Raw genomic sequence first — 23,071 nt, 5'->3', positions numbered from 1 at the left:
ACTCACGCGGTGCCGCAGCAGCAAAAAACACCGCCTCTGCGGCGCCATGACTGTGTAATCTCACTAATCATAATTGTTCGTCCCGTCACTTGGTACTATAAAAAAAAATCAGCCTAATCGCAATAAGTGTGTATAAAAAAATATTGGAGTTTTATTCTTGTCGTTAATCCTGTCGATTAGTACAATAAAATATTTCTTGACTTTCCACCCTGCTGAATACATCAGCTTGTTGATGGTCAGCAATAGCAAATTTAAATTCTTTTCAAACATTCAAGTCAACTTTTATTTAATCAACAGCAAATGTTTAGGTAGAAATTCTGTTAGATTCGCTGGTGCAGCCAGCATGCTCAGGCTCATCGCAAACGTGTGTGGTGGGGCTGAAGTGCAGGCCGGCGGGGCACTGGCGACACACCGGCGCATGCCCCGGCGATACGCAGTAATAAAACAATTGGCAGTCGTCAGGGTGCGGCAGCAGAGCGTCGTCCTCCACGATGTTCCCGCACGTCACCTCTGTCACGTTGTGATCGATGCAACGCTGTGGAATATCGTCCGAGCGCTGCTCTCCTTTCCTGATACGAAAAAGAAGAATACACAAAAGAACCCATCTTGAAACAGCCATTCCTATCGAGTCAATAATAATAATTCTTTATTTAAACAGTAAAGTTGCATTTCATTGTAAGGCTCTGGTGGCTTCCGAGTTAGGTTCAATGATCTGTGTTACGGAAATCAGGGTCTTCTCTCATAATTAAAATAGTTACACTTATTTCTGGTAGTTTATGTATCTGCAATTAATATTATATACACCAGACGCCAGCACGTTACACCAAGTACCAAGTAATATATAAGAGATGAGACGCTTGGTAAAGGAATCAGATTGTCTTCACCAAAAGAAGTTTGGGACGAACTCCATAGATTATACGAGGGACCTAATGAGGGCCGACTCTACGATCTATGTTTAGAATTCTTTAAACTTAAGAGGATTCTTTCTTTCTATTATCCAACAACTTGAAAAATTAATAGGCTTAAATAAATAATCATTTATTAGTTACTTTCTCGGGTCGTCATATAAAATTCGGGAGTATTCCTTTTACAAGGTGTTTATTAAACACAGCGATCGATTTTTCGTTTGGTCGTTTGGAATGGGAGAGTAATGAGATTTGACATCGTTTTCTTAACCACTCGGAATTATTATAGGACGTAGACCGAGGCCTTTAAAGACTCCCCTAGACATTTCCTGTATATGTCCTTCTTCCATTTAATTTTTTTTTAATTTACTATATTTCTACCGATTTACAGCCTGAATGGCGACTTGAACGACTCGCGAGAATCACCCTATTAGTCAAGATCACGTCGTTTATGAAGACGTGTTCCCGGATCTGATGAAACTTCGTGTTCGCTCTTCATTAACTGCCTCTGTGGCCGAACGGTTACCATGCCGGACTGCCACGCAGAGGTCCCAGGTTCGATTCCCGGGCCGGGAGAAATATTTGTATGGCCTACATTTATTTCTCTCGTGAGTTTGGGTGTAATTTGTGGTTGTCTATGTGTGTCCATGGCACCCGCGACACAGGGTTTCCCTAGTGCGGGGCTATGTTGAGTGTGTGCGTTATTATTATGTGCGTTATTATTATTATTACGTGCCTCAGATCGATTCAAAGACTTTATCATGAACGCTGTAATGGGATACAACGAGCCAACGTCGCATAAAGATGCAATTAGAAGCCCGGAGAAGGAGCTATGGGAGGAAGCCAAGGACAGCGAAATTAACTCATTAAAACAAAATGATACGTGGAAGCTTGTAAACCTACCGGAAGGAAGAAAAGCCATACCCTGTAAGTGGTTATTGAACGCTGATGGCTCTGTAGATAAATATAAGGCAAGACTGGTAATTAAAGGTTTTCACCAGAAAAAGGACATTGACTACGAACAGACGTTTAGCCCGGTTACTGGGATGCTAACAGTTCGCTCTGTGCGGAGTGTAGCAGCTAGCGAAGGAATGGCGATGCCCCAGTTTGATGTCACTACTGCCTTCTTATATGGGTTTCTGGATTAAGAAATTTTTATGAAACAACCGGAAGGCTATGACGAAGGTTCGGGTCGAATTTGTCTTTTGCAAAAAAGTCTTTATGGGTTAAAGCACGATGCTGGAACCGTTGTATTATAGACTTCTTCAATGAAATTGGTTTTAAGGCAAGTGAAGCAGATCCATGTCTTCTCATAAAAAAACAGCGTTCGTAAAAGTTGGTAACGAAGCTACTACATGGCTAGTAGAAAATCCTGAATTTCACCGTCGTATTAAACAGGGTGCGATATTTTTTTGTTAGAGAGCTGGTGAAGAGTGGTGATCTGAACGTCGACAAGGTGACTAATGAAGACCAGCTGGCTGATATTTTCACAAAAGCACTTGTGACCCAGGAGTCCCAGGAGTCAGAGGATTTCAGAAAAAATAGGTCTCTGTTGAGATGTTAATAATCTCAGTACAGAGTACTAAAAAAACCGACCTCAAAAGTACGTGGTATTACGTCTATTTGCTAAGTTTCATTGAAATATCCCCTAGTTCGCCACTATACAAGACTTGATACTGGAGATAATAAAAATAGGTTCTCACTACGACACTACTCAAAGTATATCGAGGGAAAAATGCCTTGAATTGATGAAATAGCAAAACCAACTACATAATTGCTAAAAGTCATTGCTCCTAAATTAAAGTTAGGCGCTATTTATAAAAATGAATCTTCATGCGTGAACAGCCACCCTCTGAGGTGGATGATTTCCTTCAAAATGAAATGGGACCACTATGGAAGTACCCCCTTTCCAACAAAAAAAGAATCATGAAAATCGGTTCGCAAATACCGGAGTTATCGCGTAACATACATACAAAAAAAAAAAAAAAAGAACAGTCGAATTGAGAACCTCCTCCTTTTTTGAAGTCGATTAAAAAAAGAGTTACTATGATAACTAGAACCTGTTTGTTGTTGTGTTTGAAATCTGTCAATAAAAGAGAAACTAAGTAGTAATTTGGCGTGCCTAATGTTTGATATAGTTAAAACCCAGAAACCTGACCAGAATAATTATCTAGTCTATAAATAATCTAATAAATAATGGTCACAACGTGTAAGGGGGAATAAGTTCTGATTAGTTTCTATAAATGTTATTAATATCCCAAAACACAGAACGACAGCTTTTCGCGGCGGTTTCAGGTACCGCGCCAGTAAGTGCCGGAATGATATTCCTCCTCCATTCTCTCGGTCTACAGTATTTATACCGGTCAGGGCTATTTCAGCACAAACTGTAGTCATACGTACATTAAAATTTTATCAGTTCTTATAGTGTAGTATTTGTTTGTTTTTCTCGCAGTATATGTTTTTCTCGCAGTATGTTTTATATAAATGTGTATGAAATTAATAACGAATGTTCGATGTGCCTTTATGTTGTAGGTGCTCTGTGAAGTGATTGTAAATGTTTTGTTTCTTTTTGTTTCTATTTGTGCTGAATAAACGTGTTACCTTTCTATCCAACTTTGGCTCATTAGTTAACTAATACTTTAGTGTTTTGACGGTAAAACTTAATTCGGAACTTTGTTATCACAGCCACCTAACGAAATACGTTTAAATTTACTGCATTAACTTTAAAAAAGATAGTCGCGAGAATATTGCATCCATTATCAAACATATCCGGAAAAATTCAGGGGGATATTTTTTATTATTTGCTTTTACTTTCTTCCGCGCGACCCTCTTAATTAGTTGGAAGACAAGAGTTAGTGACCAAGTAAAGGCAGACACTCTTCCCCATGTCATGGCGTATACAATCTGGATCGTTATTCCGAATTGGAATCCGCGCTGCAGAAAATAAATCTGCATCATCAATCATCATTTATAAATTTAAATATTGTATTTTTATTGTATTTGCTTTATAATATATTAATAATTATGTAAGTTTATTTATTGCAATTCTTTGTTTGTAATGTGACCACAACCACATTACGACATTTTAAACGTTAGACCAAGCTTGTTATCACAAACGATGTACACTTTCTTGATTTCCATAGAAATGCAGGTTGTTGCATCATCTCAATTGTTACTTGATATCAATTATTTTGTATATACATATAAACCATACGAACAACATTCAATTCAATCAGTTCACTTCGGAGTTAATAAACCAATAACTAGTTGCTAACACTTGTTTTCCTTCGGCTGCGACCTTTTATTTGTTTCATTGAATGTAGGTTGAACTATGCAGGAATGCCGGTGAAATCTTAATGCCTGGAAAAAATTTCAGCATCGGCAACACTCCTTACGGGTTAATGTAATATCTCATAAATAACTCATAAGGGTTTCCTTTTTTGTTGTTAGCAAACTTTACTTAAGTAATAAAACATGAGCGTTTTAAAAAAAAATTAATCTTGATGCCATTTATGCTTGATGCTAAAAATGTGCGTTTGTTCTTATTGGCATTAAAACTTGTACACGGACTTGTACAGTACTACAAGCAAACGGGTGCACACAAATGCAATATTGAGTTGTTTCACTTTCTTGGTCTCACACATTGACTTACAATTATATGGACGTCGGGTCCGCGCTAAAAAGTGTCCGAACTTATAGGGCGTTAAAATCGTATACAGAGCGTCATTCACGCTTTAGTCTTCGTTTCTTCGACTGACAGCGAAGCAAGCAAAATTAGACAGTACTGCTATGACATTACAATTTAAATTCAACGTTTTAGCTTTTTCATATTTCTTTACATATCACTACGTTTAAATACGTTGACTTGGGACATTTTTTTCGTGGTTTTTGTCTTAGACCCGTCGTCCATTTATTTGTAAGTCAATGGTCTCACACAAACAAAAATCGACAACACTAGCTTATTTTTACAAATACACAGATAAAACACACATTCATGTCATGTCCGTACACAGAATAGGCCTATAAAAATAAATCGATTCTCATGAATATACTAGAGACGAAAGTTATCGACGTAACGGTATCGATATGTTTTACGTACTGGTTAATCACGTATATTAAAAATGGAACTCCACCCTTGGCTAGACTGGATGTAGAGGATTTCTTTTTGCAATTTTGTGAGTCGTGTACCTATATAACAGTAGTATTGTTTTACTGGTACTTGCCAGAGAAGATTGCTCATTGACTTACCAATAAATACAATCCAAAGTCTAATCAAAAACCGCGAAAAAATGTCCGGAGTTTTTCCAACTTTTTGCCATCAGCGTTGTAGCCAATGACAAGCATGGCCGGAGTTAACCTATACAAAAGTTGTGACATATATTGAAATATAAAAAAAACTAAAACATTTAATTTAAATTGTAAAGTTATTGCAGTATTGCTTAATTTTATTTGCCATAATTTAAAGGCACAAAAATTAACCAAAGTCAGCTTCTACTGGAAATAACAAAATGCACCATATTTAGCTTCTAGTGAAAATACTTGAACACAAGAGTGGTTAATTTTATAGTATGTTGAATTTTATACGAATTCACTTCAAGTAATAAGAGTTGTGCAGATATATAGGTACATACAAATATTATAAATGTGAAAATAGCTGTGTTTCTCTGTTGGTAGTTCCGACGTGCCGTAAGGTTTCGAATTTCTAGATTCCGACTAAACGTAAACTCAGTTTCATATCTCGAAAACCAATTTATAACAAAACCGTTATGCTTTCAGAAGATTTTGGTTGCTTAATACAAAGAAATGATTAAGGTAGTTTGTAATATTCCTAAAATGATTAAATACATTTGGGATTACAAAAATTCGAGCAAATATTATTTCGGGCAAATGTATTTTCGGACTTCTGATTGATAACTCAAACAGTAAAACGAATACAACAATATTTAGTTATTTATTACTAATATTTAATAGTCATTTTAAAAATAAGATCAACATTAAATCAACTCTATAGTTTCTTTGTTCTAAATCTAAATATTTTAATTGCTTGTGGTTCGAAAACTGGAATTGACGTAACGGGTCTCTTTCTGTCTTTTGCGCATAAATTGCGTAGGATAAAGACAGTTAGCTATTTGGTTATTTTGATTGCGTTTGTAATTTACGTGTACTGTATGTAAGTTTACTGCCTCCGTGGCCAAACGGTTACCAAGCAGAGGTCCCAGGTTCGATCCCGGGCCAGGAGAAATATTTGTACGGCCTACATTTATTTCTCTCGTGAGTTTGGGTATAATTTGTGGTTGTCTATGTGTGTTGAGTGTGTGCGTTATAATAAAAAGAAAAAAGTATGTACTCGTACATGTGCTTTTAATTTTATTTTTCTTTCAGTACGGCATGATTTATATTAAAACAATTAAAATTTATTTTCATTATTTATAATTTATTACATTATTATTTAATAACAATACGACGGAGAAATCAATTTGAATAAACTTCGTTACATAATCTATCGATAAAAATTGGAGATAACAAGCACGTCCGCTTCTCTATAACGAAAAAACAGCGTTCGTGAAATATTGCATTTTTTTGTCTGTGGTTGCCATAGACTTACAAAGGTTGCCTGTGAGTAATTAAGGAACTTCATAGGCATGCTTATGTCAAATGTTCGAATGTTTTCGAATATTTTCTATGTAACCCTTAGACTATGGAAACTAATTTTTTTTACATTCTCTAAGATGTAACCGATAAATTTAATCAATGTGATCATTGTGAAAAAAAAATGTGATAAAATAGAAAACCAGTAATTAATGTAAAAATAGACGTATAAATGGAATGTAATTCCATCCTTGGCAAGACTGGATGTAGAAGAGATGTTTTTGTAAGTTTGTATGTCGCAAGACGACATATTTCATGAAGCACTTGACGCGGTGAATTCGACAACGCAAATGAAAAAACATCGATTTGATAGTAGTTTAATATGCAATGGTCTTTTTGGCTTGTACAGGGTCAAGAGCACGTCAAACTTTACACTTAAGATTTAAATCCAACTCTATGCTGTTTTGCGATAACAACGGTCCAAAGTACAAAGTGTCAAGCTTGACGTGCTCTTAACTGAACCTTGACAGAGGGGGCTTATCAATGACACCTCCAGTCATATATGCTATGAGTATCATAAACACTATGATGTGTTCAAAATCGTAAATTACGACCAGCATTAAGATAAACTGTTTTCTTAGAACAAATTTCTTATCTGTGAGAATGTTATTATTGCTTTTTATTAACATCGAATACATTCAAATTTCGAACATATCTGAAAAACAACACAATTTAATTCGACCTAAATTCTAATATCAGACGAGATCTTAGACCATTAATTTTTTTCCATCCTTTATGCACGAGATGAAGTTTTATTCAAAATGAAATATCACAAAACAATTTTGACTTACCCACATTACTTGATATCTAACGATATGATAGTTGGGGCCGACTCTAGTCTAGTTTGTCTATGAATTTAATAAAAAGTACGGTTGTGTGAAATGCGTGACAAGGCGGGTTATGAGCCTTCAGCTCTCAAGATGGAAAAAAATAAAGGAACTTCAGCTCGCCCTTTCATCCGGTGGCGCAGTCAATGCTTGGAGGATGAAAGTTTCCATAGTCTAAGAATCAAGGCCATCAGTCGCCAACTTCAAAATATCCTTAAAAAAAATGCGTGACAAGTTTTTATTTGCCCCCATTTCGCCAGTCGTAACATGCGGCTCCTGAACACACCACAGAGAGCTTAGATAAAGCAAAGTATGTAACTGTGTATAATTAGGCAAAACACTCGTGTGATGTTTTTATGAAACTCGCCTGTCGGCTCGTCGCATAAACCCATACTAGTCTTTCAATGCCTTTCATTATGCAAGTCACAAACTACCTACTAATTAGGTAGTTTTCATTACGAAACTATCTGAATATCTCGCGTACTATATTTGAAGCATAGCAATATAACCGAAGGTATTGTTAGCAAAACAATGACACTTTAAAAAAATTCCTTCATCTAAGAAAAACCGATTTTCATGCCCAGTGCAGCGGACCGACTAAATCTAGTTTTTTGCATCTAGACCCGGTTAAATCAACGACTTCGTACCCCATGCCTGGGCAAATTTCAAAGATTCTACCATGGTTACGCTGGAAGGGACGCACACTGACGCGGAACGATCACTTCGTGATTTGCCAATTACGACAAGTACCAAGTTCCCAATTACGACGCAAAAAAAATTTACTCACGATCCCTTGAACTTCAAATCATCACCACCGAAGCGAAAGGCGCGCCAGGTGCCACCACCGGTTGCAGCTATCACTATTACAAACGCAAGTACGATAGCCGGTTGGCTATGAGGTTTCATGATGCTGCAGTCTGATAAACTTGTCGGTTAATACAAGCTCATTAACATTAAGTTTAGTTTATATACATCGTTAACAAGTGATGTTGCGATAAAATACTCATGTGCTGTACTCCACTTACGAGTCTGCACTTTAAATTCTAATCATTGCAACAATAACAGGAAACGAACTCGAAACGGGCAAAACACTTCAATAAAAACCATCATGTTCACAAGAGTTGTGGACCTATCATTAAGAGTAGATGAAAATATAAAAACGACCAGGGCCTGGCACAAACCGACAAAAACTCAATATTTATTTACACATTACTTTATTTGACATACAACTTGTATATCTGCAGAATTTGTTCATGTCTGATAACTTAACATCTAAAAATTTAATTTCATTCCTACTCAATGGAAGAAACAACTATTGTTTGTATAAAATACATGATTCTGATTCCTTGTTCATTAATCAGTAAAAATACAAAACTACAACATTTCAGTATGAGATCCGAACATCAACTGACAGTGGAGGTCGGCGCCTCAGTCACGCACTCAGTCACGCGTCGCCTGGCACTCTCGCTCGCTCTCGCCGGTGCTAAGGATCTCGGGCCTGCTCGGCCCGAGGGCGGGCTCGGCGCTAAGCTCTGTTTTACTATACTCTACTTCAGTTCGAAAGGTAAGACAATGTCAAAATTGAATCTAATCAGCAATAATACTCAGTGAATCTATTATTCATACTATATTATAATAAATTTTATGCATCGACCGCTCGGACGCGGCCATGCCACATAAACAGTATCCTTAAAAATCTTCTTAAAAAGATTACTTCTTAAATTAATAATGTGGAATGGAATGACGTGCCCCCTGCGCGGCGTGGCGGCTCAGGCGAACGGCGAGGGGCAGCGCGGGGGACACTCATGACCGATGACTTAACCTGCAATCACACGCTCGTCACAAACGGTACATAACTCGAGTCCATTAAAGACGACGGATATTAGTATCGGAAGAGAGTTTCCTCACTTCACAATCGCAAAAACGCATCGTCTTCGTCACTCCGCACTTTTTATCATTATTTGCAGTGTACTCAACATAGGAAGTAAAACCAAAAGTATCACAACCGAACAACTTACCTTACTATTGGACTGAGATGTGTGGGCAGGTACGTTCAGTAGGGCTGGTGCCTCTGGTTGGCGCGGCCGCCGCCGCCGCCGCCGCCGCCACGCTGCTTGCCACCTTGGTAGCCCGCTGTAACATAACAAAACCACTCAGTGCTTGAGGTTCCCCAACACACTGAACTGTATTCATTCGCGTTTCCGTCAAGGGCCCCGTGTTATCTTACCATGCTTGCGAGGTTCAAAAATCCATAATTACACATCTACCACTTTTTACGTAACACGAGCCCCAAGAGTCGCTAAACATTTTTAAACATCTTATGTACACATGTTATTTTTATACTCGGGTGCTTTTAGTATATTTTACACAATGAATAATATACAGAATACGCTAGTGCAGGGAGACATTGTAGACTCGTACGAATGAAATGCGAATTGCTCTCCGAGAGGCTCTCCACAATCATTTGATCGAGTCTTCTAAGCTACTGATCTTTATGAAGCTAATATATAATACAAGATTTTGAATATTTAATGTATCGACGCATCTTTTGCCGAAACATACTGCTAATATTGGTTTAGGATGGTGCGACGTGCATTAACAACTACATGCTTTTAGTGGCCCTCGGGTGTAGTTTTAAGTGACAAAAGTGCTCTACGACTTAATGTATTGTATACACTCTTTAAGGTGACGAAAAGGTGAAGATGAAGGAGACCATGTCCCTAGCTTGCCCGCCTATTGAAATGAAATAAATGCACAGCAAATAATGCGAGCGAATGAAATTAAAGCCGGGCAAACAAAACGACATGAACAACACATACTGTCCTCATAAAAACCTCAAACATTTTGCTGGACAGGGGTTCCATTTGTTAAACTCTCTAGTAAATGTCAATATTCACGTTCAAATAACATACATGTCTGCAATTTGAATCATTCGAATCCTCTATTCCAGCGTGAAACTATTTCTAACTATTTTTTTCCAGAAGTTTTAAGTACAGAAATACTAAAACAATTTCGAAAGTTGATGTTTACGAAACTATAATAAACATAAGAAAAGATTTCCGAAAAAAAAAGAAGATATATGAAAAATAATCCATAGATGAAAAGTAAAAATCTACGATTTCGTGTAATTTCCAACGTAGTCATTAATTTTTCCGTGTGTCAATGTCATTTCTAACATCAAAAGGATTCGGTCTTGTCGCGATTTCAATTGGGAGTTTTCAAAACAGAAAACTTGTCTTTCGTACGTGAATCTTGTTTTTCGAACGCGAAATGATTATGCTATAATTTCATTAATGGAACCCAGTAAACGGCAAGTACCAAGGCAACATTCGCCAAGATAGTTAACTAGTTGAATCGAAATACGTGTCCAACAGAATATCCAAGAGCGTGGTTAACCGGTATGTCTAGGGGTGAGGACGGCAGTACCTTTCCCGCGTGGAGCCGAGCGTGCGCCGTAGCCGCCCTCGTACCCTCCGTACCCGCCGTAGTCTGCCCGCAACACAAAGCCATTAGTCTCGCCTGTCACCGCAGCCCGCCCCTCGCCCCAGGCGTCGCCGCACCGCGTCTACGTCCCTCGCAAGCACCCCGTTACCTGCAGCGCCCTCGGCCTAGCCACCGCCCTGCCTCGGCTCTAGCCGGCGAGGTGGTGCGCGTGCGGCGACGCCGAGGCCCTTGCCCGTCGCCGCGGGCTCGTCGGCCGCGCCGCTTCTGCCGGGGCGGACTCTAAAGCAAAGCGGTAACCAAGGGATCTGACCCTTCCTTTTCTCTCAATGCAATCATCAGAATAGTCACCTTACTCAGCTTTATGATGCTATACTGATCATTATCTGATACTCTATGCAATCGTGTTATTTTCAAAGGCCTTCATTTGTAATTAATTCTAACTGTACGAATTAAGACGTAAGTACTAACAAGTGTTCAGTACAGTAACCATAGGCAGACTAACGCATTCAAAGAAAACTTCAAAAATAAGACTTGAAATCGGTACAACTTCCATTGCCATCATGCAGAGGTTAGTATCAGAGTATCCCAAAGTGCATAAGGTGTGGGAGAAGCGAGGCCGGACGGCCGGGGAAGGGAGAAGGGTTATATATGGAAACACATTGAGATTTTTGTAACAGTGCTTTATTCAAGCTTCATCGTATCTTTATCACTTTCACAATGTCTCTCCATATATTACCCCATTTCCCATATGTAGCAAGTGGCGAGAGTGTAGAGGTAAAACAAAATACCGAACAAAACTCGAGCGAATTGCTACAAATGTCAAAAGTGGTATTACAAATAAACACTTAAAAACATAAGGCGGGTAACATATGTACAGAAAATACCCAGTGAAACGATGACAAAGAGTGCGGCGCGGCCCGGCCAGTGTCGGCGCCGTCACACGAATTAGTTCAGGAAATAAACAAACTAATGGAAATTTAAATGATTCGCAAACAAGTTATATGAAAATGATTAATCTTAATTGTGTGATTAATTTAACCAGCCCATGGTTATTCAATAGTCGCCTGGACAACATTCACTACACATTATCTCAATAGAATATGTAAATACGCTGTTATAATAGAAAAATAAATATTTTCTACACTAAGTCATACACCTAAGCCTAACGTGATGTCGATATCCTCGAATCAAATGTACGATATACAATTACAAGTAAATAGGCATCTCAAGGACGGAGTCGCCCCGCTTGCAACGTTAACCTAGCGCGTAACCTCTACTCTTACTCTACGTTTACACCCTAAGGATCAGGTAACATCAGTCGAGGTAATGTGTCGGTGAGCAGGCTAGTGGTGAGCGCTACGTCTAGTGCTGCTTGCCGCGTTTACCGTAATTGGGATATCCAGAGTAATCGTATCCGCCGTAACCGCCGTATCCATCGTATCCGTAGCCGCCGTATCCGTAGCCGTCGTACCCGCTGCCGTAGCCGCCCTGGCCGTAGCCGTAGCCGCCGTAACCTTGATTGCTCCAGGGTTGTCCGCCGTAGCCACCGCGTCCGCCACGGCCACCGCGCATGCCACGACCTCCACGGCCCCCGCGACCGCCCATGCCCCCGGGCCCGTCAGGCTTCGGTGTTGCCCTCTTCACGTCCACCTGCGAACAGAAAAGCTAGTCAGCCTCACTTCCTCTTCGCCGTCATCCGACCTCCTAGAGGGACATACTAACGCACCTCTTTACCACCGATGGTCTGTTTGGGCGTCTTGAGAAGTTCATTAACCACTTGCTCAGACTCAAATGTGATGAAACAAAAGCCTTTTCTTTGGTTCTTTGTTTTGTCGAACGGCATCTCTACCTCAATGATCTGAAAAACAAATACCATTTCATAATAAAGATTTCACGAAAAATAATATTTATTATAGTTATGTCTGATCAGTGGCCCGGATTCATCTTCAGAGCACGTCAAGAAATTTACATCTCACCAAAACCGGATCTTTCATCACCTACTTTTTTGCATAATTATACTCCACAATAAATAACGAAAATCAATCAGATTGTACACTTACAGTGCCAAAGTTGCTGAAGAAGTTCTTAATTTCATCGTCTGAGATTTCGCTACTGAGGCCGCCAACGAAGATCTTGCCGTGGCGCGCCTTCGCCTTCTTGGGATCGACCTTTTTGTTGTTTATGGTGTGCTCGCCAGCCGCCATCACCTTGTCGATGGATTCTGGGCACTTGAAGACGATGAAAGCGAAGCCACGCGATCGCCCTGTATTGGGGTCAGTCTTCACGTTGATGCTCTCGATCTCGCCATATGCGCTGAAATGATCGCGCAGCTCCTCTGAAAAACACATTACAGGCTTGTTACTCTTAAATCACTTCCAATGACTATCAGACATTGGTGGCTAACTACATCAGAATTGTGGGTATGACTTTCTTCAAATTAATTCAGAAGCAGAACTGAATAAAGTCATCATGAAAATAAGTCTGTTTAAAAGATTAACAAATAATAAAAATAAACTTACTATCTGTAGTCTCCCAGCTGAGGCCTCCAACAAACAGTTTTCTGTGGACATCAGGTAGTTCATAATTAAAAAAAGATCATTAAAATAATTTGGATTTGTGTCTCTTTTATTTTAAAGTTTGACTTAAAATTACAAATTTTAACATTAAAACTACGCAGTACTTGTTTACAGTACTTTACAGCTATTTTTTGTTCAAAACAAACTCCAAGCACTGCAGCAAAACAAATTGAGAACCTGTAAGTTACAAAAAGTAATCTGGAAATTTTTACATTAACAACCAAATAAATGAAACAAGAACGTCACAGTGAATGGCAAGATTTGAAATTGGTAATGTGAACGAGGCCCAAAGTTAAGTGGCCGAGACAACTAGTCAGTTTGGTCGTAGCTTTACTTTAGTGTGAGCCCAGCAGATATATACCATGGCGGCGTCCGGCGGGCGGTGCGGCGGCGGCGCAGGCTCACACGTCCTGCAAGAGACAGAGCGTTAGTGCGCCCCAAACTGACTGGGCCGGCCCATCGCCTGCCACCCATTTAAAATCTTGCTAGCCGCTCACTGACCGTAACATTCAACAACAATCGGCTATGAAAACGTGATGCCAAAAATCGATAACGGGACTGAGCCGGTGCCGGGTGCAAAAGAGACGCGCGAATATGACGCCATTTTACTTCATGCGGCTCGATGTAATCTACATTTTAGAATTGAACCTGAAATTGACTGAAATGAAAACTATGACATCTGTAACTAACTTTACATCGTGTAGAACACACTGCAAATGGGAAAAAATAAAATTTTGAAAAGATCTCCAGGATTACAATAGATTTAGATTGAATGCCGCTAATAATGCCGGATGGGCCGCCGCCATTGCAGCGGCCTAAAATTGCAAAACTGAAAGGAATTCACGAAACTAATCCACATTAGCACTAAAGCTATTAAATTAAAGCTTTACGCAGCTTTCTGATAGTAAATAATAACGGAATCGTCACAGTAACATAAAGCCAACTTTACCTGTCGTCATCGCGTCCCGGAGCTTCGGCACTGTTATGTTCCTGACCGTCTCCTCCACCGTTTTCCGCATTTCCATTTAGTTGATTATCGGTAACATCTTGGGCAAAATTGTCGTTATTTGCCATGACTTTGTTTTACAGCTAAAATAATTAAAACTATAATCTAAGGTCCAGACGCGACCTTCAACACTGAATGCCAAACGCAGAAGAAAGAAAGGAAGTACGCGATGAGTCGGCGCGAAACGTTTTGTAATGTTGGCAACGAACGCGTTTTTTGCTGACATTTCATCCCCTCCAAAATATTCACCAATCGTAGTAGTGTTCATTCGTACCTGACAGGAGGTCAACGGCTTCACTTGTATGATCAACAAGGATAGGATGATTCGTGTAACGTGAATAAAAGAGCTAGACGATATGTCATTAATCAATACCATCGCCAACATGACAAAAAAAAATACCGCGTTTTCAAAGCCGGAAGTGGATAATGTTGTATATTTTTACGATAAATAAAATTAATGAATCGCAATTTTTGACCGACTTTTGAAAAGAATGAAGTTCGATTTAACATAAACATATTTATAGATTTCTCATAGATGGCGATTCGTAAGGTCCGTTTTTCGTTCCGTGGCTTAGTTGTTATAGCGTCTGCCACGGTATGCAAGAAGACGGCGGTTCGAATCCAACCGGATTGAAGGAATTTTTTCTGAGTGTTCGATCTTTGTGTTAATAATTATAACAAACTAGTGGAGTAATTTCACAAAAAATAATTGAATATCAATTCAATAAAAATTTAATTAATACAGTGAATAGCGACATCTCTCGCCAGGACTGGTAGCTGTAAAGGTACTAACTGGGTGATAAATCTGTCATAGATTTATCACCCACTGCCTCCGTGGCCGAACGGTTACCATACCGGACTGCCACGCAGAGGTCCCCGGGTTCGATTCCCGGGCCGGGAGAAATATTTGTATGGCCTACATTTATTTCTCTCGTGAGTTTGGGTGTAATTTGTGGTTGTCTATGTGTGTGTCCATGGCACCCGCGACACAGGGTTTCCCTAGTGCGGGGCTATGTTGAGTGTGTGCGTTATTATTATGCGTTATTATTATAGATTTCTCATAGATGGCGCTACGACTAAAAAGTCGTTGAAAGACCAAGTAAAAAGACACGACGCAACCACATAGAAAAATTCGTGAGGTCCGTGGGTTCGTTCCGTGGCTTAGTTGGTATAGCGTCTGGCACGGTATGCAAGAAGACGTCGGTTCGAATCCGACCAGATCGAAGGAATTTTTTCTGATAGTTTTTGTATTTGAGTGTTCGATCTTTGTATTAATAATTATAACAAACTAGTGGAGTAATTTCACAAAAAATATTTGTATATCAATTCAATAAAAATTTAATAAACATATTTCGTTTTTATAAGTGGACATAAATCATTTAAAAGTTTATTAATATTTTTTTAATGTAATGATGACAGTAATGAGTGGTTAAATTGAGAATCATAGTTTTTATGTTTGATTAATTTTGTAACTAACCATAAGATGTTTGAGCATTTTCAAGTAATTTGTTTCAATAATTGAATCAATAAAATATCTTCTGTCATGTAGCTAGTTCGTGGCGCTCGCCTGATTTATTTTAGGCTAGTTTCCACCCTTGCTTCACAGCAAGAAAATAACATTACAATTATTGAGGCGAAGAATTACTCGAAAGGATAGTTGGAAATATTTAATTGTATACTACCCTGAAGGACTTTGCTTCTACAATTTTAGTTAGAATGAGGTTCAAGCCGAATTCCATAATATAATTATTATAAATGTTATAATACAATTTTTACATAGTCAATTCATTAAGAAATTCAGTACATCACTATTTTCCTGCAATTTTTTGCAACCTGACTTTCACAAGCTTGCTTCCCCCATATGCGTATTACATTTTACCTGCCTAAATAAAACGGCGCAAGTTTATGCGTGATGAAGCTGTATAAGACTCTTATTTTCTTGACATTGACATTTTATTTCATAGATTGAGTACTTTCTTTAATTAAACTATTTCTCTGGCCCTATAGTTCCCCACCGATCGTTAGTCTTTGATAAGGGTCTTGACAAGTTAGAGGAAATAATCGGTGAAGTCATAGTGAACTATATTATGTAATTGAAGCGTCGCTTTTCCAGTGACGATGAGTATGATTTATTAATTTAACATCTACTTATCTATCTATCAAATTTTTTTCGCCATTGATTCGACTTTGTTATGATGACATAATAATTTCTCGTAATCATAAAATTATTAGTAATCAATCACGATGGCTCAGGAATTCGGAGGCGTAGTCGCTCATCACTATTGATATTTTATTATTTTAGTATTGCTATTTATTAGCAGTACAAGACGACAATATAAGAAAGAATAATAAACTGGCAACATTATTATAAAATTGACACCGAACGGTGAGGTAGACTCATTTTCTGTTTTCAGACCTTATTTATTCTGAAAATTACGCGAATTTCGTGATAGTTTGCAGCAGTTTACACCAGTTTGATGCCTAAATTTTACTGAGGTAAGTTTTGTTCCATACCAAAGGCTTCCTAACGTGATATCAGTTCAATATTATGATTGTCGGCAGACATCTTTAGGTTAATCCTATAGTATTTTAGTTTTATCAGCTACCCGACTCCTGGGGCTCGTCAGCTGGGTAAAAGTTTACATTGTAGCAATATTTTTGTCAAAAACCCACTGTAGTGGTATATACGCTTTGATGTTCTGATGTTTGAAAATCGTTGTTGAATTCGCCATGCGTGCTTTGACAATACGAGCCATTGACTTGTCCGTTGAAGCAGGAGCTGGCCGTGCGCCGTGAGGCGGAGGCGGCAGTGGCTCTTATTAGTTTGTTGTGTCATGAGAATGATATCACCATATTATGGCATTGGCATGTGTCAGAAAGCACTATCACACTGAAATGTTCATTTTCGTGTCTTGTGAACTGGCATCTGCTTCAAAAACGAACATTATTGTAATGAAATGCCAGTGAAAAACTAGTATATTTTACTGAATAATGTTTATCTAGAAATGGTGAATACCTGCCTTAAATTTTTTCTTGAGTAACATCTAAAATTGCATAGTATTAAGATTTCAGTCATATGGTATTGTTGTCTTCCATATATATCATGTAACTTTCTGTGTTTGATCCTGTTGATTGTTCCTCAACTCATGTTTTGGAAGTAACTACTTAACTCAATTTGTAATCTTTGGATAGTTCTGTATCATAGATGACATTTTCCTTTGGGATGATATAATATTAGATAACAGAGTAGGCTGTATAAAATAACTGAGGTCATATATATATATATATATATATAAACACTATGTGTAATGTTTCTTTCTATTCTTCTTTGTATCAAATAGAATTTACATGACTATTTTATTTGTGTTAGTGGTTCAAGTAAAAATTTTTTTTGTGTAATTTTGAGTCACCCAATTCTTGTGTACATGGGAGTTTTTATTCAAAATCTAAAGAAATAATAAAACATTAGTTGTCGCATTATAGGAAGGACAATACCCAGGTTGTACTTGCAAATTTTGAAACTGTATCTGGTTCTGGTCTGGTGGTTGGTTGAATTTATATCCATCTTGAAATATGTAATCAATCGGTATGGTATGACATGCCGGTGTCTGCAATCTCAATATCTAGGAGCCTATTTTGCATGTGGGTTCAGTGTGCTACTTGTACTGTTTATAGCAAATAGTATTGTTTTCATTTGAAAAACTTTGAGTAAGTTTGGAGAAGCATATTATATAATTTTTTAACACAAAAAAAATTTTGAATGCATTTTAAATACTTATTTTTTAATACTTATATTTTAACATTTTATTTAAGTCTTGTTTACACGTACCTTGATTTCTCCAATTTTGAACAAAAATTATTTTGTTATTTATTTATTGGCTATAAAGCTTAAAGGCGATAACTTAAAATCCAATGTACAAGCAAGAGCATGTCAAGACACTTTGGACCATTCTTATTGTAAGTGGGATAGAGTTGGATTTAAATCTGAAGTGCTCTTGACTTTACCTTGAACAGTAGCAAATAACTATATTCCAATGTTAAAGTAAGTGTAAAAGTGACTTTCACCCTGTCAAAACCACAACATAAAACGAAGATGAAGCTTTTCACTTTTTTGGTAGTTGAAAAGTGATCTTTGCCACTTTTTTAGATTTCTGACAACTAGCTTCTACTGAAGTCATTGTCTCGACTTAATAAAATGTAATCATGTAACATTTCTCTGAATCATAGAAATATAAAAGAGACTAATTAAAATGTCAAAGTCCGAGTTGTTTAAAGTTAAGTAAGAAGTGGCTGCGTTCAAATTAGAAATCTTACCACAAGTGGTGCCTTTGGTATGTATATAGTCACTGCACCTACCACAGAGTGCTATAAATACTCTGCACTACAGTGACATGAATATTGGGTGATTATTAATATAACTTCAAAAAAATTTTGTTTATCCTCCAGCAAAAAAACAAATCCAATGTAATAAGCAATGTGTGGAAATGAATAGTGATATATTATGTACAATTGCAGGCCGTTAATTTTCATTTAACTGGTTCAGGAGCACCGGAATGCAAACACTCGGTGGCCGAATGGTTACCATGCCGGATTTTTTTTTTTTTTTTTGACGGGGGAAATCTTTATGGGTACCCCTGAGCTTACCATGCCGGACTGCCACGCAGAGGTCCCAGGTTCGATTCCCGGGCCGGGAGTAATATTTGCATGGCCAAAATTTATTTATCTTGTGACTTTGGGTGTAATTTGTGGTTGTCTATGTGTGTGTGTCCATGGCACCTGCGACACAGGGTTTCCCTTGTGCGGGGCTATGTTGAGTGTGTGCGTTATTATTATTATTATTATTTATTGTTGAGAAACACTAAATCTGCATAACTAGAAATTGATTAAATAACTATTCATTTGTGGATCTAGTACTGTAGACATTACTATAAATAATCAATTTGCATGCTTTTAGGGAATATAGAGCATAGTCATTTTATTGGTGTCCATATGTAGAATAATGTTTTTTGAATCTAGATTCAGCATTTACATAATATGTACATAGCCAGCATAACATATGGCACAACAAAAAATTCACACTTGACTGTCCTGATTTGGCATCAAACTTATTCCAGTGATGCTGCTGAAAAGATGAGATCATAGGAGCATGTCAGGGGTTATGAAGTTGTTCAAGCTGATAGGTACTTATAAAGTTTATTTAGGAAATATAGTGAAAGTTCAAAAAGTGTATTAAATAAAATACATAAACAAACAATATTGATAACAAACATCATTGTTACTGGAAGGACTCACGCTTAGCATATTTTGTTGTGGCCATGCTGCATTTATGTATGATGCCCATGCTGCATTATTGTGGCATGTAAAAAATTAAAAATTGTTTGAATGCATGTTGCAGGGCAGCATATTGCAGAGGGCTGTATCGGCGCAGTGTTACAACAGCGATGGTAATGGAGGCGTCCCCGTCCCCGCAGAGCGTTGGCCGCGAGTTTGTCCGCCAGTACTACACGCTGCTCAACAAGGCGCCCGCCCATCTGCACAGGTCGTTTCTCAGTACCACATTGCTTGACTACTTACACACCACAGGCGACGAAATGTTGCAGAAAACACACCATATCTAGTATCTAGTGATAGCTACATATACAAGGTGTAAATTTGAGACTGGGCAGCAAGGCCAGCTACCTTAATCGTTGTAGTTACAGGAAAACGGTTCTAGAAGACTATCCATGAATTTTGAAGATATTTTGATTGGCATTCACAGATTTTGAAAAAATGGTACAGTCAGCAAAATAAAAAGAAATTTTTACAAAACTTTTTTTTATGCGATTCGATCTGGTCTAAACGAAGTAACTACGTAACTGCTCTAAATATAGAATATTTATTTTGCTAAGCCCATATTAATAGTTTGCAGTTACTACACACTGGTCAATTAGTATCCCGTTTTCTCAAATTGGTGTTTTGATTAATTCAGAACTAAAACCAATGAATGTCATTCGCTTAATCATCATGATTCAACGACGCAATGAGAAACGCAAGCCGGTACCCGTTATCTTGCCACTAGATAAGATGACAGTGAGTCAGTGAAATGGCAAATGTTTGTCTCATCTGAATTTAATGCTATTGTTTGATGTGGGTACGGCTCATTTTCATGTGCTTCTTATTCTATATTATATTATGTATTTGTTGAATTCACTTTTTTTTTATTATTAAAATATTTCCAAAAATAAAACTTATAAATTAAAACGTAGCGGTACAACAAAAACCTGAGTAGGTTTATCGGTCCACCGCGATTCATTGACGTGAGCTCGTAACGAAACTTCTATAATATTATTCCCATTTATGTTGATGTATAGAGATACTATACTTTCCCTAATCAATTTGAGCTGTGAAACATCATTAACGAAAATTCGAATTCGACAGTGCAGCAGTGCCAAGACTCGTTATGAAAAATAATAATTATTTATATGCTAATTAATGTTTATGTTTCGTAAAGTTGCAATTTTGTTAAAGCAATATTTATTACAATAGACGAAACCCTCTAAGGCCCTCAACAGTTGCTGTGGTGTTTAGCAAGACGTGTTCTTTTCATTTCGGCGAATCTTTCTTATGATGAAAACTATTATCAGACAATTCCACCAACTACCTTGAATAGTAAACTGGAGTGTTGTGAGGTTTATCATCATGCACAATTTAAAAAATATCTAAGAAGAGGACGTCGTAGTGACAATAATAGAGAAAGGTATGTTGGCGTGATTTTGGCACTTGGAGTGGATGATTGAAAGCAGAATAGCGAAATAGATAAATAGAGAAAACACTGAAGGCAACAGGGAAGAGGACGGCCGCGAAGAACGATCAAATTAAATCGGGAATGAATTTTAAAAGGTAAAAGGAAACAGGAAGATTTGTAAGAAAAGATTCATGAATGTTAGTGGAGCAAAAGAGGTTACCCAGAATATGCAAAGTGAGTATCGAATGCCTACCTTAATAGGAATACAAAGGCATAAGTGTTGTTATCTAAGAAGAGATTTAATACAAATACGATAAACTTTTTGTTTGTATGCAAATAATAATAATTTAAGACCATTTCTGTCTTTAGAAGTATCTTGCAGTGGTAGTATACGAGATTCAGTATCCAGATGACTGAAAATATTTTGTGATTTTATAATCAAGCTTATAAATAACCATATTTTTCATAATTGTTGTCAACTTTCATGTTGTACCCTGGTTAGAAGCCTTTGATAAATCCTACATGAAGGATTGTATCACTCATTGTTAAATTTTTCTTTCAGGGACGCTCCTAAACGGAATATGCCCATTGTTCTTACATTTGTGACTCATTTCTTACAATTGTCAAAACAAACATCAGTCACCATTAGAGTCAGTGTCAATGTTGAAATAATGAATGCAATTTTTTAAAATATATGTACCCATAAATTTATTTTATTGAGATTACATTTTATTGTCGTATAGTTGGGGCCGTGTTTGTAATCACCCAAGTACACTCACGGGCAATGAAAAGCAGATTCTGGTTGAGTGCAACGTATGAAATAACTACAATGTTTTATTAATTCAATTTGTGACAGTTCAGCTTAAATTACATTTCGATAGAAATATCTAAAATTGAACATTACGTTATAGTGTATAACCAACACCCATAAACGCAAGAGTTGTTCCTAATATTTTAAATATCTAATCTTGTGGATAATGCATACTGTGGCAATTAGACGTTTTTATCGTAAGAAAGTTTTGAAATTAGGCTATTGTTATAAGTAAATTTGTTACTTATATGTTTTGATCATTGTACGTTGTTCATGAAATAAAATTCATTCTATCCGAGTTCATTCCACTTAAGAATGTTTTGAAATGTGGACAGCCGAATCCCAGTACCGAAACCATGACGTCATATACCTCACCTGTTCTGTATTCAATATGTGCTTATTTAATAAAGTGGAATAATATTATTGTATTATGTAAATATTTTATGTAATGGTGTATTGTGATGACTTTGAGCTTTTCTTCATCATCATTTCATTTGAAAAACATCCTTTTTCCAAAAATCATTACAACTGGAGCTCAGTGGAAACAATGTTTTATTTTTTTTTTGTTGTGCTCTTGTTCACGACTCGTTGGCGCGTCTTGAACAAGGCCGTCACGATGTCGGGGATACGTTGCTGAGCATGCGTCGTGTCATTCGCACAGGTTCTACAACAACTACTCGTCGTTCGTGCACGGCGGGCTGGACGCACCCAACCGCGAGACGTTGCCCGTCGTCGGTCAGAAGCAGATCCACAACCGCATCCAGCAGCTCAACTTTCGCGACTGCCATGCCAAAATCAGCCAGGTGGACGCGCAAGCGACACTGGGCAAAGGCGTGGTGGTGCAGGTGACGGGCGAGCTGTCCAACGGCGGGGCGCCCATGCGTCGTTTCACGCAGACCTTCGTGCTGGCCGCGCAGTCGCCCAAGAAGTACTACGTGCACAACGACATCTTCCGCTACCAGGACATCGTCTTCTCCGACGAAGAGGGCGACGGATCCGGCCGGTCCGACGCCGAGGAGGAGGACACGCAGCCGAACACTTCGGGCGGCTACTTTCCGCCGCCGCCCGCCGCCTGCCCGCGGGCGGCCAGCACGAAGGTCTGCGTGAAACGACGCATGGGCGCCCCGCC

General features: G+C 38.2%; 2 protein-coding genes and 1 non-coding gene across 6 annotated transcripts in view; 1 reads left to right on the top strand and 2 right to left on the bottom strand.

Annotated features, from left to right (window-relative positions):
- Positions 1–274: 274 nt before the first annotated feature.
- Positions 275–14,567, bottom strand: LOC113237850 (RNA-binding protein squid). Of its 4 annotated transcripts, none has more exons than XM_026474545.1 (9): positions 14,351–14,567; positions 13,345–13,385; positions 12,886–13,160; positions 12,552–12,683; positions 12,211–12,475; positions 10,808–10,870; positions 9,400–9,514; positions 8,169–9,203; positions 275–569 (listed from the first exon to the last, which is right to left on the bottom strand). In XM_026474545.1, exons 1-7 carry the CDS (start codon positions 14,473–14,475, stop codon positions 9,435–9,437), a joined length of 981 nt encoding a protein of 326 aa, XP_026330330.1. In that variant the 5' UTR covers positions 14,476–14,567; the 3' UTR covers positions 275–569; positions 8,169–9,203; positions 9,400–9,434. The 4 variants fall into 4 exon arrangements, with proteins under 4 accessions (XP_026330330.1, XP_026330331.1, XP_026330333.1 ...); XM_026474546.1 differs by lacking the exon at positions 10,808–10,870 and adding an exon at positions 10,974–11,104 and having other exon boundaries at positions 14,351–14,566; XM_026474547.1 differs by lacking the exons at positions 275–569; positions 8,169–9,203 and adding an exon at positions 10,974–11,104 and having other exon boundaries at positions 9,435–9,514; positions 14,351–14,566.
- LOC113238034 lies at positions 13,231–13,301 on the bottom strand. Its single transcript, XR_003311079.1, has one exon. It is a non-coding gene; the product is annotated as a small nucleolar RNA snR61/Z1/Z11 (small nucleolar RNA).
- A 2,182-nt stretch (positions 14,568–16,749) lies between the features above and the next one.
- Positions 16,750–23,071, top strand: part of LOC113237929 (ras GTPase-activating protein-binding protein 2) — a 32,672-nt gene continuing 26,350 nt past the window's right edge. The window contains exons 1-3 of the mRNA XM_026474647.1: positions 16,750–16,903; positions 19,803–19,946; positions 22,604–23,039. Coding sequence (XP_026330432.1) covers positions 19,849–19,946; positions 22,604–23,039 — 534 coding nt within the window. The 5' untranslated portion in view covers positions 16,750–16,903; positions 19,803–19,848. The remainder of the gene's footprint in view (positions 16,904–19,802; positions 19,947–22,603; positions 23,040–23,071) is intronic.

Source organism: Hyposmocoma kahamanoa, unplaced genomic scaffold (assembly GCF_003589595.1).
Source record: "Hyposmocoma kahamanoa isolate Upper Pololo Valley unplaced genomic scaffold, ASM358959v1 94, whole genome shotgun sequence".
Classification (NCBI taxonomy): domain Eukaryota; kingdom Metazoa; phylum Arthropoda; class Insecta; order Lepidoptera; family Cosmopterigidae; genus Hyposmocoma; species Hyposmocoma kahamanoa.
The sequence above is the reverse complement of the archived record's forward strand: the minus strand, read 5'-3'. Positions and strand labels throughout refer to the sequence as shown.